This window comes from Passer domesticus, chromosome 28, assembly GCF_036417665.1.
Source record: "Passer domesticus isolate bPasDom1 chromosome 28, bPasDom1.hap1, whole genome shotgun sequence".
Classification (NCBI taxonomy): Eukaryota; Metazoa; Chordata; class Aves; order Passeriformes; family Passeridae; genus Passer; species Passer domesticus.
Genome location: NC_087501.1, coordinates 4,915,278 through 4,933,786, shown reverse-complemented (window position 1 = coordinate 4,933,786; position 18,509 = coordinate 4,915,278). Strand labels below are relative to the sequence as shown.

General features: G+C 41.0%; 1 protein-coding gene across 11 annotated transcripts in view; it reads left to right on the top strand.

Annotated features, from left to right (window-relative positions):
• Positions 1-18,509, top strand: part of LOC135287130 (transcription factor COE2-like) — a 43,782-nt gene that overhangs the window by 17,279 nt on the left and 7,994 nt on the right. For 4 of the 11 annotated variants that reach the window (XM_064400466.1, XM_064400464.1, XM_064400465.1 and 1 more), the window contains exons 3-8: positions 139-295; positions 1,241-1,304; positions 1,577-1,632; positions 2,000-2,073; positions 7,931-7,999; positions 9,204-12,321. In XM_064400466.1, the coding sequence (XP_064256536.1) occupies positions 139-295; positions 1,241-1,304; positions 1,577-1,632; positions 2,000-2,073; positions 7,931-7,999; positions 9,204-9,276 (493 nt within the window). In that variant the 3' untranslated portion in view covers positions 9,277-12,321. The other 7 variants (XR_010350984.1, XM_064400470.1, XM_064400472.1 and 4 more) reach the window with 5 other exon arrangements.

Genomic DNA, 18,509 nt, shown 5'->3' with positions numbered 1-18,509 from the left:
CCGCTCCCGCCCGGCGGTGCCGAGGGCCGGTCCGATCGTGCTCTGCCTTTTCTGTTGTTGTTTTGCCGTTACTGCTGCACAACCTGGTAATGTCTTTGTCTCTCCCCCCTCACCCCATCCCGTGTGTTTCCTCCACAGCGGAGTAGCTTTGTCCAGAGCACACTTTGAAAAGCAGCCACCCTCCAACTTGAGGAAATCCAATTTCTTTCACTTTGTTCTGGCTCTCTACGACAGACAGGGGCAGCCCGTGGAAATAGAGAGGACAGCTTTTGTGGACTTTGTAGAAAATGATAAAGTAAGGCTCCTTACTCTTCTTCCTCTTTTTCTCTCCGATTTTGATCTTCTCCCCCCGCTGAGCTGCCAGCTTCTAATACTTGTTGTCCCTAAAAAAATACAACCATGGTTTGGTCAGGGCTCAGGTGCTGTGCTAGAGCTGTAACCTTGTGTGTGCTGCTGTAGTTAAAAGGGTTGGAATCCTCTGCTTTGTATCACGAATTTAATTTACCCACTAAAAGTAAAATAAATAAAATTCATGGGGGATAAATGCACTTAGCTTTTTTTACCTGCCACACCTGCCAGGTTTTATTAGTACCCAAGCAGAAGTGCAATCTGACCTGTAAATATGTCAGATTATCATTGAGTGTGGTTATATGTATTTCCTAAGGCTCCAAAGTCAATGGCAGGACTTGAAAAGCATTTGCTTTTGGATTTTAATTCCATGTCTTGACCACTTTGCATTTTTTCAATTATTTTCTTAGCCATGAACAAGATTTTTTGAACTGTGAATCATAAATAATTATCTTACCGTGTAAGAAACATCCCTGTAACACAACCCTCAGGAAACAAATATAAATTTTGACTCAAAGTAACACTATTAAAAAGCAATGATCACAGTAAAATCAAAAGCCATTGTGTTTTCTTGATGTCTGCTTTATATTAAATGATTTGAAATTCACAAATTCTTCTCAATGTATTCCCTTGAAAAAGTTGAGAGCATAATGGCAAATAAGAGAGAGAAATAAGTTCTTGAACTCCTACAGGAAAAGATGTCAGGAGTATTTTGTAGTTTGTCCTGGGTCACTCTGAAGGTTAATACATCCCAATCAGTGGATTCACCTCTTAGAATTTTAATCAACTGTGTTGTCACTTCCATCATGATTATCAGCTCTTGCATTTTAAATGTGCCAAGTGTAAGTTCTGGAAGGATTTTTCCCCCCCTTTTTTTCAAATTCCCTTTCAGGAGCAAGGCAACGAGAAGACGAACAACGGCACGCACTACAAACTCCAGCTGCTCTACAGCAACGGTGAGCGCCCTTCCCTGGCACCTCCTGGGGGCTGTGCGGCACGGCAGGGTCTGCCTGGAGGTGCTGTGCTTTCCAAAATACACTGAAATTGCCTCGCATGAGGGAACTGCATCCCTCAGAGCAGGGATGGGCCCTGGGGTGTACATGGGCTTGGGAAGCAGAACTACCTGGGATGCCGAGGGTGTCTGATCGGCGCTGGCTGGGTTTGTTCTGCTGCTCTGAGGGCAAGGTGCCTGTGGAATGTTATTTATCCCTGTTCTCCCTTGCTCTAGGTGTCAGGACAGAGCAGGATCTCTATGTGAGGCTCATTGATTCTGTCACCAAGCAGGTGAGCAGGGCTGATCTGTGCCATGCTGTCCTGTCCCACCTCATCTTTCCTGTTTGCTCAACATTTCCTTGCATGGTTTTCCTTCTCTGCTTCACTTTGGTCTCTTGCTCAGCTGTGTTGCAGACCTGTTTTGGAGAGTAATTGAAAATTGTGCTTTTAAGAATTTTTTTCCCTCTGTGGACTGTTGGTTTTTATCCACTTTGTAGCAATATTTACGTAAAGCTGTTTTCCCTGCACATAAAGGGGAAGGTGTTTATTTGCAGGCGATGGTGAGCAGTGGTAAAATCCCTTCCCCTCACATCTGAATATTCTAAGGAATAAATAACCCCTGGTGCTTCTGGCTTACCCCTTCTCTTGATTTTTGTAGCCTATAACTTACGAAGGCCAGAACAAGAACCCCGAGATGTGCAGGGTGTTGCTCACCCACGAAGTCATGTGCAGGTAAGATGACTTTATTAACACATCATTTATGAACTTTGCTTCCCAAAATGCTCGCGGAGCCTCTCCAAGGAAATTTTAAGTAGGGAGAGTCTGATTTTGTTGTCTGTTTATTTTGTTGTAGGCTCAGAGGGGGTCTTTGTGTAGAAAGACTTTCTCTTTACGTGCATAGTGCTTGCTTGGGTTCAAAACAGATATTTAGGGGAGGTTTCCTATTTTTTTTTTTTGCTATTAATTTTTCCTGCAGGAGATTCAGCAACCACAGCTGTACTATTTTTGCTTAAAGTAGGCCTTTGCATGTGTTGTAAATCAAGACTTTTATATGCTTATTGCTCATAAAATTTCTGCTCACCTTATGAGAATGAGCAGTTTAATTTATATATTTTTACCTGGAAACTGCAGGATGTTCTTAATGCAATTTCCTTTGGTGAAATATTTTAATTTTCTTTATTAAAGTGGCATCATTAATGTTCTTTAATTTTGGGCAGTTCTACCCCATAAGAAAAAACCCCCAAACCCTTTCTCTACCTGTGAACAATATTTAGGGGCCTTCTACTTTTTAATTAAAACAAAAAAAAGGACACTATTTTTAGCATTTAAATGTATAAATTAGAGGGTGAAATGATTTGAGGATGTTTTTAATAACTTTTGTATAAGTCTAAACTTACATGTACCTTATGTATGTATGTCGTGCTTCCATGGTAACTTATTACTTTTCCTGTTCTCGGGTAATTAAATTTTTTTTCAATACATATAATAATGCAAACAGTCAATGTTCTTGTATTAAAATGTGCTAAAATGTGCATAGAACATTCATAAAACACGAGACAAAACCCATTCGTGACCTTTATTACACACAGTTTGTGATTTATTGTATCAGTGGGAGAGGGTTAAGCTGGTGGACCCAATGTTGCTTCTTTTAATGGCTCAGCTTGCTACTTGATTGTTGTTTTTTTTTTTTTTTAATTGAAGTAGCCTTTTTAAGTTAATGTAGCAGCAGGAGAAGCCTATCTGGACAGAATTTTTACCAAGGGGAAGTCTTAGTTTCAGTACTTAATTATGTCAACAATTCCATTACTTTTTAATATAATATGAATCAGGTATTCAGTAAGAAACAATTGCATTGTTTCTCTGTTGTGTGTAGCTCTCATTAGTTAAGTAAATTAGCTTTTGACCAGTATTTTCATATTTATGCCCAAACACAATATATATCATATATGAGGGATGCATTGGGTGGGCTTTACAAGGGCCTGATGATGTAGTGGCAAAGAGCAAAGGTGTATAAGGGACTTTCTGGCACATCTAGAACTCACGTATATAATTATATATATATATATGTATATGTATATGTGCATCTATGCTGTTGAAAGGTTTCACTATAACCAGTGAAAATTAGAGAAGAAAAATCTGATTTCTTGTGCAATTGGGTTGTCGTTTGTGATAACATAAGAGCAGTGAGCCCATTTCTTGTCTCCACTCTCCCTGCGTGGAGAGCAGTTCTGGTTTGGAAGTTCAAGTATTTCAGCACCTTCTTACCCAAATGGACATGTTTGATTTAAAATTAATTTGGGCTTTCCCCCTGCTTCCTCTCCCTGCTTTTATGGTATCAAATGCTCTGCTCAGCTTTGATATTTCTGAGCTCCAGTGATGCCTGCAAAGCTCCTCTGTGCTTGATTTAAGGTAGCGTTGCACAAATCTAAGCTATTATTCTGATTATTCTCAGCTCTGCTGCTTGATAGATTAACCAAGGAAGAATTACAACTCAGGGATGTCCTTCCCATGTAAAACACAGATTAGTGAAGGGAATCAAAAGCACTCTGTAACCTAATGAAGACATTTGATTTTAAATGTCGTGTTTTCCCGAAGTATCTCTGAGCAGGACGCTATGTATTCTGAAGAGGCATTACACACATCACTTTGAATAATGCCAGGGGAATGGCTCCAACTCTAGTTAAACTTGACATTTTATTTTATTTCTTTTAAGTACAATAATCAAATCTTCCTCATTGTGTGCTGCTTAAGTGGCAGCATCAATTTTTAAAGCCTCTAGTTTAGTTTGCATTAGGAACAGTACATAAAATTTTAATGCACTGTACCCACTCTGCTGTCGAAATTGATGCCTACTGCTTCTGAAAAGGAAAACAAGAAGGGTCTGTCTGTCTTTCTGCTCCTCTTCCAATCCTCCCTAGTTGAAGGTAGGGTTTTTTAGGGGGGATTTTTCTGTACATAACCACACATGAAGATATTTTTTGCTGTGTGGAGACGAGCTGCTCCGAAAGTGCCCGTCTCTCCCTCAGACGGTGACAGATGCCTGCTTAGCAGGAAAGTTGTCTAAATATTGATACGGCTGCACCAATCTGTCATAGCCATTGAAAGTTCAGCTCTCAATAATTAGTGCTCTCCTGGCTTCCAGTGCGAGGCTCGATTTATTCATTTCCAATCTGAATTTTTTTTTCCATTTGCTTCTTATGGCCTAATATGAACAGCTCCTATTAGGTGTGTTTTTGTGGAATAGCACAATCCTGAGGGCTGGAAATCAAGGTAAAACACCTTCCTCTCCTGGAATAACTTCCCCCCCTCCAGTCTTCTTCCTTTTCTTCCAATTATCCACTAATAGGAAACTCGTTGTTATGCTGCTGCCAGCAACCCCCTACGCCCTCAATGCTCAGAGGGTTAAAAGGTATTATAATTCGAACAGAAGTAGTCTCAGGGTCTACAGCTGGCTAATAACAGAGTTGTATTGAGTGGAGTGAGCCCCACAGCTGTGACTTTCGCCACAAGGCTCAGACTAGACGGGAGCTCTAATCAGCTGGGCCAGGCGGCCACTGGGGCCCGCGTCTTTATCGGCCAGATGGTGTGAATTTAGACACTTTTGTTATGCAATTGCAGGGAGGAGTTGGGCAGAAGAAAACAAAACAAAGGCCACCATGCTGTGAGCTTATTTGAGTTTGAAATTAGAGACAGATTTTTTTTTTTTTTTAATTTTTTTTTTTTTATTTTGGTGTTGGGGTGAGGGGAGGGAAGTTGAGGGATGAATTTTAAAACCATTTTAGTCAAGTACGAGGAGGGGAAAGGATGGAAGTTTGGCTTTGGCATGAGGTTTCTGGGGTGCTCAGTTTGTAGGGCTGGGGTTGTTTCTGGGAACTTTCTGGGTTTGGTGTTAGTTTTTTTCTGGACCATTCTTAACCATAAACCATCATTTTCACCAAGTAGATCTCACTAGAGGAGAAAGTATAGCAACAAAAGATGTAGAAAATCATCTTAAGCCTTGTTATTCTTGTTTTAAGCAAATGAGCATCTCGAAAAGTGTGTTTCCAGCCCAACACTGTTGCAGAAATGTAAATGTTGGTGAAGTCCTGCCAATAATTTGCTTGAAGAGAATATTGAAGGCTTGATCCTGGATCACCAGAGTTTGGGGATTTTGGCTTGGACTGAAATTGGAACCAGTCAATTCTGTTACAGACAGCACTTGTGAAACCAAGCAAGTGGAAATGTTACTGCTTGGATATGGGGTGAAACCCTTGGAAATGGAGATTTAAAGTTTTAAGAGGCATTTTTGCTATAATGTTGGGCTGAAACATCCTCAGTCCCACTCTGATTTATGTGCAAGGAGTAATTCCTTCACTGGAAGTGGCTCTTCTCCCTCAAGATTTTTTTTTCATATATTTGGGCTCAGAAAGTACCATGGTCAAAGGGGAAAAAGTCTATCACTTACAAAGATCTTTCCCCAACTGTGATAGGAATGTAGATATCAATAAAATATTTGGAGAACTTCAGCTGCAAACCACAGTTTTAGAGGGAAAATATTTGAATATTAGAAATATAAAGTTCAGAACTGCAATAAAAGTGGGAATAGAAATAAAACAAGATGCACTTGTTTCTGTATCCATCCACATTGTTCTCAGTCTCACAGAATTCATCCTAAAATGCTCTGCCAAGAAGTGGCACCATCCCTGGAATCACTACAGAATTTTTTTTTTTTTTGCTTTATTATAATGGCCTGTAAAGCAGCAAAGATTTTATTCCAAATGTTATTTTCCATGTGTTGCTATATTGGACATGTCAAAGTACATCCCAGATTGATGTTCCTTTGAGAGGATTTTCTGCTTTTTTGGGGGCTGGCTTTATTATAATTTTCTCCTTTAGAAAGTGTCTCCCATCTTGGCTCCTGGTATAAAAATACTCCATTCTTTCTAAACACTGATTAGGCAGTGAAATCCATAAAAGATGCACTTAAAATAAAGTTGGGAGAGGGAGGGAGGGTGATGTTCTGTGCTGGTGTGAATTACCAGAGCTGCACTGAAGTCAGTGGAGCCATGACAATTTACAGCAGCTACAGGGGCTGCCCCAGGGATTTTTAAATATTTAGTGTATCCTTTTATTTTAAAAGGAGTAGCATCGATGAATAAGTGCAGGTTTGAGGCAAGGGGAATGTAGGAATGTTGAAACAGTTAGAGCTGTTACTCAAATAGATCTGCTCCTTCCAGCTCATCTGGCTGGGCAATTCCAGAGCAGGAACTTCCCGGAAACTGGAGGAAATGTTGGGATTTTTCATAGCTGAAAGAGGTTTTTTTTTGTCTAAATGCTCATTTTAGGCATTCATAATTAAATATTAGGCATATCAAGAAAAAATCATCGCTTTAATATTTTATTCTGCCTTTAATGAATTCAAGTATTTTATTTATTTCTTTTAATATTTATTTATTTACTTACTTAAAAAAAAGAAATTTCTTTATTTTATTCTGCTTGGAATTGCTCCCTGGTTGGAAAGCTCTGATACTCAGAGTGCTTGAGAATTTTGCAGATGTATTCAGCACCCCTGTACAAAAACCCACGACAATTTCTTCATCCCATGTGTGTAAATTTGAACAGAAACCACTGCAAAATATGGAAAATACCTTCTAGGAAGGAGTCTGATGTGGTGACTTTTGAGAGATGTGGGACTTCTGATAGAGACTTTTGAAACTTTTGGGTGCCTCCATCCTCCTGTCCCATGTTGGCTTTGACTGGAACAAAAACCTGAGCACGAAAACAATTTAAATCTTCTCTGTTGCTTCAGATTATTAAAAGTGAGGATTTCAGAGCAAGGACTGTTTTTTAAAGTCTGTTTAACTCCTGGCACTCAGCTACTGTGTGTGCAGGAGCATCACCCATGTCAGTGATTATTTCAATGGAAATAATGAACAGTCTCTTGTTTTCAAAATTTTTTATTATTATTTGTTGTAATTAATATTATCATTGAATGTGTATAAATTAATACTTAATCTTAAGGGTTTATCGCTGAAACAATTGCAAAGGGATTACAAAAGTGAACCTGAAAAGCATCTCTTCAGCTCCTTTGTAGGATCTAAATATTTTCAGTTTCTAGCTTTTCATAGAGCACTGAAGTTTTCAGTCACCACATAAAATTTAGATATTTAATAATAAAAATATACAGTAATAGAAAAAATATTACTGGAATATACCAAAACATCAGGTTGCTTATAGTCAATTCTAACACCTTTTGACGGACTTTTAACCCCACATAACCCATTTGGTCCTGCCTGTAATGACATTATGACATCTGTTAATCACTCATTAGACCTTTATAAATATCACCTCAGTCTCAAGTGTGGCCATATTGCTGTTCATTTTTGGCTGGATAATTCAGAACAGATTACAGGGAGCTAAGTGCCAAACTCCAACTGGAACCAGCCAGGACTTAGGCACCCAATTCCCTTAATTTTCCCTTCTGGAAAGCAGAATTTTTGCTCTTCCAGGCATATATCGAGTGCTGAAGGTTTTCTGACAGACTTTGTGCTGGTTCTTTGCTCTCAACTGCCCAGTGGTTCTTTAATTTTGGTTTTCTTTCCCTCTCCAGTCGGTGCTGTGAGAAGAAAAGTTGTGGCAACAGAAATGAGACTCCATCTGACCCTGTGATCATTGACAGGTAGGAGATGAATTCTCATTTTCCTGCAAAAGCACCCCAGAATTGTTGGTTTTCACTTTGAATCATCAGAGATTGTTTCTCACTGGTTATCTGTTGATGTCTGCCATTTGGGGACCTTGACAAAATTTATATTTATTTTTAAAATGAAATTCTGTTTTTATTGTGACCATATACTCCATGTGTGCTCCTGGAACATTCTCTTCTCACCAGGGATGGGATCCAACTGGATTACTGAGACAGATAAAGCTTTGAGCCTGGCAGCTTCAGTAATGTTCTTCAACAAAAGAGCAATATTTTTGTAGAAATGTGGGGAGAAAAGGAGGAGTAAAAAGGCAAAAATGCAACATTAAATCTGACAGGTTTGGGATTGTGAGCAATTTTTATGTGGAACAGCTTTGTCTATTACTCAGTTTCAGTTCCAGGTTTAGGTTCTTTTGCTAGTTTTTAGGTCAGCAGCATAAATGGGGAGAACAGCAGTTTGTTAAACCATGAAGTGGCACTGTAAAAATTGTGTGTATTTGGGAGAGCTTAGAAAATATAAGCTTCCCTGTGGAACTCGCTGACATGGAAGGGTTTGAAACCTGGAGTTCAGCAAGGCTCAGACTGGGCAAATAAAACCAGGGAGAGCTGCTTCAGAAAGGAGCACACAGACAAGGGCTCCAGAAGGGGAGCAGTAAATAAGAAAAATCCAGGATGAAAATGTTTTCCCCCAGATTATTCTGTAGTAACTGTTAAAGGGTTCCTTTTTCCTGAAGCAGATGCTACAAGAGAGCTGATGCTGGAGTGGTTTGATTTCAGAGCCAGTTCTTATGCCTGTCTGTGTCTGGCCTGCTCTATCTCCTTTCTAATGAGCTTTATTTCTCATAGTATTTCTTGTGGACTTGTTTTGGCAGTCAGAGCATTAAAGCTGGTTTGAATAAAGATCTGCAATATTTTCCTTTTTTTTTTTTAATCACAGAGTTAATATAAATAATTTTGGAGCTCTGATGAGGTGATGAGGTGATGGGTTCTTCTTCTCCCTTTACTCCATGGTTTTCCCTTTTAATTCTGTGCTCACAAGCTGTGGTTGGGGTCAGAGCAGTGAAATGGGCTCTTTGGGGAGCAGAAGTCCTGGATGTGCCATCTTGACCTTTCCTATGAAATTTCAAGCTTATTTTTGGCTGTGTTGATGCTTGGTATGAATGTGCATTTGGGAACTTTCCAGCCTGAAGTCTGAATTTTCTGGGAAGCAGCTTGGGATGGAAGGCCCTGGATTTGCCCCTGGACTGAGACCTTGACAGGGACAGTTCCTGCCCCAGCTGAATTTGTAATCCTGAGCCAGCTGCTTATCCTCATGAAAAGTGAAGATTCTGATGCTTCCTGGGGGGCTTTGGGATCTGCTGATGTCAAATGAAATGGAAACAATGAGAAAGGACAGGGTTTCTCTTTCTAACAACTGTGTGTAAAATGTGCATCACAAATCACCTGTTGTGCTCAGTGAGTCCCAACCTTTTCTATTTTGCTCTAAGTCCTCTCCTAACTTAGTCTAGACCTCTACTAATTTGTTCCGAGCCCAGAGCCTTTTTCCTGCCTGCCCTTCTAACAGCAATAGAAATTCTCTTGGCATGGAAGCATCCTCCAGGCTCAGTCTGGCAGTTCCTTTGTGTGTGCTGGATCTTCTTCTGTGTGTGTGTGTCTCCATTCCAGGTGAACTCTGGAGCTCAGTGAGGGTAGATGAGGGAAACAAATCAGGGGTGCAGCCTGATAACGCTGCTCCATTCAGTGTTAAAAGCATTCATTAAATCAGATTTAGGCAGCAGAGAGAAGAATTTATCCCAGCTCTGCCCTGCTGTCTGGAGGAGGCTTGGCTTGGTGAAAGAAGCAAAACTCAAAGCTAAATATTTTTCTTTTTCTACCACTAACTGGTGGTGCAGCATCAAGAGAGTGACTCCTCCTTCTGGCAGAGTTATTTCTGCAGAGTTATTTCTGTTCTGGCCCAGTGGAACAGGGCTTGAGGAGTGAGGGATAATCCTGTGTGCTACATCTCCATCAACACATGCAATGCAAATAAAGTAACAGAGTTGTGCTGTGCCTGTCTGTGCACAGAAAAATCCTTGGCTTGTCTGTCATCCTCACACACCTCCACAGCACCAAAGCACAGCGGCCCAGGAGCTGAACAGCACACTCCACTCCCCTAAAATGCACCCTGTGGGGTAATTTTTGATTGTCTTTCAAACCAGGAAAGTCCTGTGTGCTCTGGACTAGCTGGGCAGCAGTGCTTTGATTTATTTAGGGGTCTTTCTATGGCTTTTTTAAAGGAAAACACCTCTGCTTAGGGACTTGGCAGCAGGTGGAATATAATGTCTGAAGTGCACCTTGCATCCATGTGAATCAATAAATATGGTGATACTTTCAGCTCAGTGATGCCTTCATGGTGGGTTGCTGTTAATTTAAAATGAACTACGGTTTTTTCTTTAAATAGTGATTGAAATACAGGTGTTTTTCCCTGGTGTGAAATGATAGGTAAATGTAAAAATCTGCCACGTACCAACCCAGCTGTAACATTGTCTCATGTCTCTGGAGAAGGGAAAAAAGGAAAATGGAGAGAGGAGAATTGCAAAAACACCTTTGTGTTACACAGAGCTCTCTGCCTCAGCAGTGTGGGCAAAGTGAAACAGAATTTCCATGGAATAAAATTCCAGAATCTTTGAGATTGGAAAGGTCCCTAAGGTCATTGAGTTCAACTGTAACACCATCCTCAATATAGTGATTTCCCTTTTATTTATTTCTCTCCCCACTTTTTTACCTGCTGTGTGCTGGAGGGAGACACAATTCACTGGTGTTCTCCAAATCCTGGGGAATTGTATCCCTGTTTAAAAAGGAAGAAATTGTTCAGTGGGAAAAAAAATCTCAGCCCCGTTGTTGTTGTTGTTGGGCTTTTTCTTCTCCTTGAAAGAATTCCAAAAGTTCTGATGCTGAATAAAACATTTTTGCAGTGACCTTTGCTCTGGGGACTGGATTTAGATCCGAAGGCCTTTGCAGTTATTTTTCCACTCCCTCTTGGAAATGAGAACGTTTCCATATGAAAGGGAACTTCTCCACTGAAATGTAGTGTGTGCCCTCTCCTGCTGGCAGAGATCTGCAGGATACATTGGAATATTTTGGTTCCTGTGATGTTCTGAGCCAGAATTCCAGGGTAACTCTGGACAGAATTGGATTTCAGAGTGATGCTTCTGATTTAACCGGGGTGGCACAGCTCAGATCATGCAGTGCTGCTATTACAGGAGTCCAAAACTGGGAATTCCACTGGAGCACGGGGCTGGAAGGGCCTGGGATTGCATTTTTAATCCAGGAGCACTTGCATTCCAAGGCTTTGGACAACACGAGCCATAATCAGTTCTCCAAATGTCACAGCAAGCTTTGTGTGCCCAATTGGAATTAGTGAGAGCTACGTTGGTTCTGGTGTGTTCCTGTGGTGGATCCCAGCTCTGGTGGATTCATCCTGCATTGCTGCTTGCCTTTTGAAGTTTGTATCTGTGGAATTGGTTGGTTTAAGAGACATCAAAACTGTAAATATTATCTTTTTTTCCCCTTCTCTTACGGCTGAAGTGGTGGTTCTTGATGTTCCTGGTAGTTCCTTGAAATTTGAGAGTGAACTTTGTGTTTCCTTTATGGAAATCACAGACAGGGATATGAGGTGCTGGGGGACTTTTGGATGGAAGGGTGGAAGCTCATTCCTTTGAAGATGGCACTTCCAACTGAAAACTATATTTTGTTACACCTCTGCTAGAATTACTCAGTTTGTTGCCTTTCCTACCCTGCTTATGCAAATAAAAAGAACCTTGGTATTAGGATTAAGAGGTCATGGAAGATGCAAATTAATTTACTTAATCACTTTACTGCAGATTTTCTCTCTCATTGTAGGTAAGTTGTGTAATTTTGGATATAAATTCATCAAGTGGCAATGACTTTTTGATTTTTTAGTTTTCTTTCTGGTCTTGAAGATTCAAGATCTTTAGAGGAGGTTATTTTTCATACTTGTTACTCTTAATGCTTTACTGAGTTTACTGAAGCTGTGGTTTAATTGAAGCCTCTGTGGTACAGGGGAGAATTGGTGTGACTTTTTTAGTTGAAAATGTTGCTTGTTTGGTTTTTTTAACCTTTCCCCCCCCAGCCCGTTTCTAATAGAGAGACCAGTCAAAGAAATTAACATGTAATTCAAATGAAACCTCTTAAACAGTCAAAAGAAATTTTTATGTCATTGAAATGAACATCTTAATTCAATTAAAAATGCAGTGTCACTAGGGTGGGACAGAATATTTTGTTCCTACAAAGGAAACTCCTTGGAGCAGCACAAAAACCTGGGAGCACAAACCCTGTGCTGTTTGTAGCTGCTGCCTCCACGGACCTCTGCTCCCTTTGCGCTCATGGAACGAGGTCTTTTAGCTCAAGTTCTTTCAGAATCCAAGACACTGGGTCCAATCCCTTCTACTTTTAACTAAACTCCTTTTCCTAATTGTCCTGGGCAGAGCTTGGTGTGTGCTGCACGTTTTATTAATTTATTTATTGTGATTATTGCTTGGGAGGGAATGGAGGGGGTTGGAGTGGATTGTTGGGATGGAGACCAATGCCCAGTGCCTCCAGCTGGATCAGCATCCCGTGGCACCAGCTGAGCACTGGGCACACTGCTTTGGTGGGTGGTGAAGGGCAGCATGGATCCACTGCTGCATGGGAAAAAATGAGGTTTTTGTAGTTGTTATTTAACAAAGAGCCAAGGCCTGAGCACAGCTGGCAACTTGTCAGCCTCTCTGGGAAGGAGCAGGAGAGCCTGGATTATGCCTGTGCCATGGGGGGTCCATCCCTTCCCGTGGAATTGAGGTGCAGGGATGGAGGTTCCCATCCCTGCTGGTGCCCTGCCCTCCCTGCTGCAGGGACAGAGGGCTGAGCTCTCCCACAGGCACTGGGAACCACTTTGGGGTTAATAGGGATGGGCTTTGCATCTTTGTGTGTCTGTGTGTCCTTCCCTCCCTGGCCACTTCCCTCTCCCTAAAAACTGCAAAAGAGCACATAGATGAATTTTCATTTTGAAGGATCTAACTTCAAATAAGTGCAGGCTTCTGACTGTTGTTTTGCTTTTTTCCTTTCTTTTATCTTTTTCTTCATTTTCTCTCAAACTCAGCCATCTGAAAAGGACTTTATCCCTTACACCTCCCTTTGGGGTGATTCCAAAACCCACTGGGTAACACAAGGACGTTGCCTCATGCCCAGAGGCAGAACAGCAAGACTGGAGAGGTCTGGATTAAATCCCACTGACAGTGGGTTGCCCTGTCACCTTAAGTGACATACGTCTGTGCCTCAGTTTCCCCCTTCATACAAAGCATTAGCAATGACCTGGCTGTGGAGAGTGGTTTCAGATCCCTGAATAGGAGTTTTCAGGGTTTATTTTTCACATTCCTGGCACCAGGAGGATTTAATCTGCATGGCGGACTTTGATTGTTCCTGTTATGCCCTGTTCTCTGTGGCCCTTGTGAGTCTGCCAGGGCAAAATGAATGTCTGGGATCTGTTGCTGCTGTGGGGTGAAACCAGCTCTTCCCAGCTCCCTGTGTGCCCCAGTCCCCCCTTCCAAGCCCCCAAAACCTACAATGATCTCTCCCCTTGTCCTAGGGAGTCAAAGTCCTTTGTTCACTGCTAAACCCTGCTCTCCTGCAAAGAGCTGCTGTTGTGCCATCTGTCTCTTTATGAATTTTTTAGTAGACTGGATGTTTGTGGGGAGTCAGTAACTTAAAATTGCACTATCCCAGCCATTTGACAAGTGGTTCTCTTAGTGCCTAATTAGTTTGTTTCTTTTTACTTTCCCCTCTCTTTCAGACAAAAAGAAAATTCTTTACTAGCTTGCTGTCCAAAACATCTTGAAATCTTTGATGTGTGCAAACACTTAAAGCCTGTAAACAGACTAGACTGGAGAGTAGCTTGTGTCATTTAATCTTTTTCATTTAATGTTGACAGACAACAGATTTCCCAGCAAGCTGGTGAGTCAGAAGAAGCTTAAATATTTTTTTGAGTGTGCTGGAAAAATGAAGAATTGACTGGTTGGGTCTGTGGAAGTCCTGGGTTCTGCTCCTTTGTCCCCCTCACAGTCCCTGTATTTTTGTAGCCATTCACAGGGTCTGTGTTTAACTATAAACTATAAACTATGTGATTTTCTGACTCTCCCTGATAACACAAAGACAGTTGCTGAGAAGTGACGTGTGGAAATACTCAGGTGATGTGCAATTTGTGAAGTTTCTTTCCCCAGCACTGCTGGTTGCTGCTGCCTGGGCTGGAGGTGCTGTTGCTTCTGGAATGGAGCAAGAAATGAGATGGGTTTAAATCACTGCTGGTTTCAAGCACAAATTACTGGGGAGTTAAACAGAGCTGGAACCTTATTTCCACCTGTTTCCATTTGTGTTTTGTGCAGATTTTCTCCTGGCCATGTGCTGTCACTGTGGGTATCTCTGCCCTCCTAAGACAGAGATGCCTTTTGGGATGTGTTAGAGGGAACACACGTGTGGGAGTGCCCACCAATATTAATCACTTCAGTTCCATTAAATCTATAACTAGAACAGTTAGCTCATGTCCTGATCTGAGAACTGTGAAGGAAACATGGCTGAGCCTAAGCAAGGGCACATTATATAATTTAAAGAAATAAAATCTAACTATTGCTACTACTGCCTGGAAGCCTTAAGAAAATAAGTCAAATGAAGACAAAACCCAAAGGATTTTAGCAGTTCTGCATAAATCAGATAAACTTTCCCGATGCTCTAGAGCATCTTGGACACAAGCATGGATGGATTCCAGTCTTGTTAGATTAGTTGAGATAAAAAACATTGATGGTGCTTGGGCTAAATCCTGAGCAATGCAAAGTTGGCAGGAAAGTTTACACATGGTGTAGGAAAACCCTTGTTTCCTTTTAAATTGAGGCTTTTCCCTGTAAATAGGGAGAATTTGGTCCAGTTTGTGCTCATAAACAGTGAATGAGGAGGTTAAGGGGCTGCTGACCTCAGAAGGACAGAGAGCAGAGTAAGGAGCATTGGAATCAATGAGGTTGGTAGTAGTGGAAAGGGGAATGGAAAACAAGTTTCCCATGGACTAAAGCACCTCTGGGAATAGAAGCTGAGGATAAATTCACTGTGCAAACAGCGCAGAAGAAATTCTGGGTATGTAGAGCAGCAGTGTGTGACATGGGATCTCTACAGCTCCACTCCTTGGGTTTGTGTTTGCCTGGCTCCATCTGCACTCGTCAATAAAAATGCCAATATTTCAAAGTATTTGCATCCTAATGAAAGCATCCTCTGTGTATTTATGACCTGAAATGCTCTTCTCACTTTTGCACTCCTCCCGGCCTCTGTCTAGACCTGGTTTTATGGACTTGTCACTTCATCTGCCCTAAGCTTTTTAGTTACCGGCTCTTGCTTTCCTTTTGAACCTTTTGTTTTTCTCCTCATCCCTTCCCTGTGTGTTCCTTTCACCATCTGTTTCTGGTGGGATCTCCCAGATTTTCTGCCCTGTAAACATCCCAGGGTTTCAGCCTCTCTGAACAGATTTCTTCACCTCAAAGTTCTCCCAATTAATGTGTTCCTGCTTTCAGATGGGATATTAAACAATTTCTCCTGCTTGGAACATCACCCCAAATCCTTGTGAAGTGAAGAAAAGATTGAGACTGAAAGTACATAATATGCATCTGAAGCTTAAATCAGCTGGAGATGTAATTTTAAAGCTGTGTTTTGCCCAAGATGATGTAAGAGACAGGTTGTAGGACACATTCCACATCAAGGAGTGGAACCCAAGTCTTGTATCCCAGGCTGGATCATGTAAGCATGTCCTGGAACAACATTTCCCCTCTCAGCTGTGATTCACATTCTCATCTTTCTCTCTGGTTTGGATCTGTAATACGCTGCTGTCATCCAAGCCATCCTTCTTTTTCCTCCTTATTATTTTTCCTTTTTCTCCCCATCTCCTCTGCTACTTTTCCTCACAAATAAATGCTAATATCTCCATGGGCATCCCACTTACAGTTCCACATTTGGTGCCTTTTCCTCCAAGTGGAGTCCATCGAGCTTGTAAATCGTACTGGATCAGTGAGCCCATAATGAGGCTTCTAAGTCCAAACAGTGCAAGTCTGCTGGGATTTTATTGTTCATAAAGCTCCTTCCCTGGGGAGTGATAGAGCCATTAGGTGTGTGCTGTGTTTAATATTTGGTCATGACAGGAAGCAATAATTTTTTATCTTTTACTGTGGCTCCCGAGTTGTTTTTAAGCAGTCAGCTTATTTAGTCTCAGTGGCTGTGAACCCATTAGGCAAACAGCTCTTCCCTCCATGAGTTTGTGTCTTCCTGCAAAGGCTTGTTTCAAGAAAATAAAATAAAATCAAGTGGCAACTGGTTGCCCTGTGGTGGCTTTTAATTCCTTGCCCTTCTCAGTGCCTGTTGCTGACAGGAATTGACATAAGGCTGGTTTCATCAGCATTTTTCGTGCTGAATGAGAATTTTTTAAAAAAAATTATTCCAGCAGAAAACAACCACCAAAGCTCCCATGTGCATGCTGTGTTATGGGTTTGGGTATTTATCTTGTGCAAATCCATTATTTATTTCAGTGGAAGCAGCAGGAAGGTTGTATTTAAGTATTCCAGAAGTGGTTTTATATCTATATAAACAGAAAAAAAATGAAAACAATAGTTTTGGGTGTAGCCTGTAGGAAGCTTCTCCTCTGACCGTCCTTTCCTTGCACTCCCAATGCTTTCTTCAAAGAACGAGGCATCTTTCTCCATGGAATGTGTGAGGAATTCTGCACATTCTGTGTTCTGATTGTACCACCAGGCTGCTTTTCAGCCTGATTATTGCAGGTGTTCCCTTCCTCTCTGCTTAGGTCTCTTCCTTTGCTCCAGGGGAAAAGTTTTTCACTTCTTCATTTCCCCTCTGGGTCCTTGTCTTGGATCTCTGAAGCTCAGTGGGAGAGGTTTGTATCAGAAAGGGAAAAAGTAATTGGCTGGCTCTGTATCCCAGAGCTGTTGTGGGGGCACAGAAGCACGAGCTGGGTTTGCATTAACCAGGAACACACAGGTTCCTTTTCCAAACCAAACTTGAGAGCAACATCCTGGAGTGTTTGGGAAGAGGGAGGGCAATTCCAGAGGTGCTTAAAGCACTTGAAAACAGCACCCAACAAACACATGAAACCAACTCATGGTATAAAGAAATTAAAGCTGAGTGCTAATGTCTTACAAATCATATTTAATTAATTTTTAAGAGGTGTGCTTAGGTTTTCCTATCATAAAAAGTTAATTTAAATGGATCCTGGTTCAGCAAAGCAATTAACACTTTGTATTATCTAGCATCAACATCAAGAAGGGTGTATGTAAATAGTTTAAATGAAGTAAGTCCTGAGAAGAAAAGTGAAACTGGAAAGATTTATATTTGAGGTCCTGCTTTCACAGTCACATTTCTGTTATAAAATTCATATCTTGAAGTTGCCTTTTTTGAAAAGATGGAAACGAGGTTTTTGTGTTTGCATGACTCTAAACCACAAAGGGCAGTTTTGGGTGGCTGATAAGGCTGAGTTCTTCCTCCTTCTACACCCATTCACCTTTAGTTTTTGCTGTGGAAATGATCTTGGAATTCGTGGCTGCTAGAAATTTCCCTGGGTCTTCAAATTTGTGTGTGCTAGATTGTAATCTGGATTAGGAGTGCCTAAATATAAATTGTAATTTGCCTGAGGAGTGCTTGAATTTGGTTTTCCAAATCTCTACTCTCTTTGGGAATGTGGGTGCTCAGGGCCTGGAGGAAAATTAACCACAACTTTTCCAGCTGAATCCCTGCCAGTATAAATCCTTTCCCTTGATGCTGACAAAGTATCTGCTCAGTCAAAATTCCTCTGCTAAAGAGGGGAGAAAAAGCTGCACAGTGTTGTGTCAGCATCACTTGGTCACACAGAACCTCAAAAAACCCCTCCATCCTCTGGGATGCTTTGGATGTTTTGGTTTTTTTCCCCCTTTCCTCTTTATCTGAAACATTTCCCAGCATTCCTTCAGGGACATCTGGTTCTCTCTTTTTCCAGCTTTCCTTTGGCGCCTTCAAAAGGTGTCACTGTCAGTTCTTTCTCTTCAGCCAAACAGCACAGGCAGGACCCTGGTTCTGCCCAGGAATTTGCCTAAAATGTAGCTGTCCTCCAGAAGCAGACTGAAACCATTTCTGGAATGGGAGTGTGCACCCCTTTGGCTTTAATTTTACAGGGAAATATATATATTTTATATATACACACAATACAATATATTTAAAATAGTTACCTTATATATTATGTGTTATTATTATATGTTAAATTATTAGATATTATATTTTTACAGACAAATATAGCATCTTTGTTTTTACATGAAGTTTGGACTTTTTCTCCACTCATAAATTGATGGTTCTTTAGAATAATAAAATATCATAATAGAGTTCAGGTTTGTAATGGATATGTCAAAGAGGATTTAATTTAGAGTTACTTCTTTCATCCTAA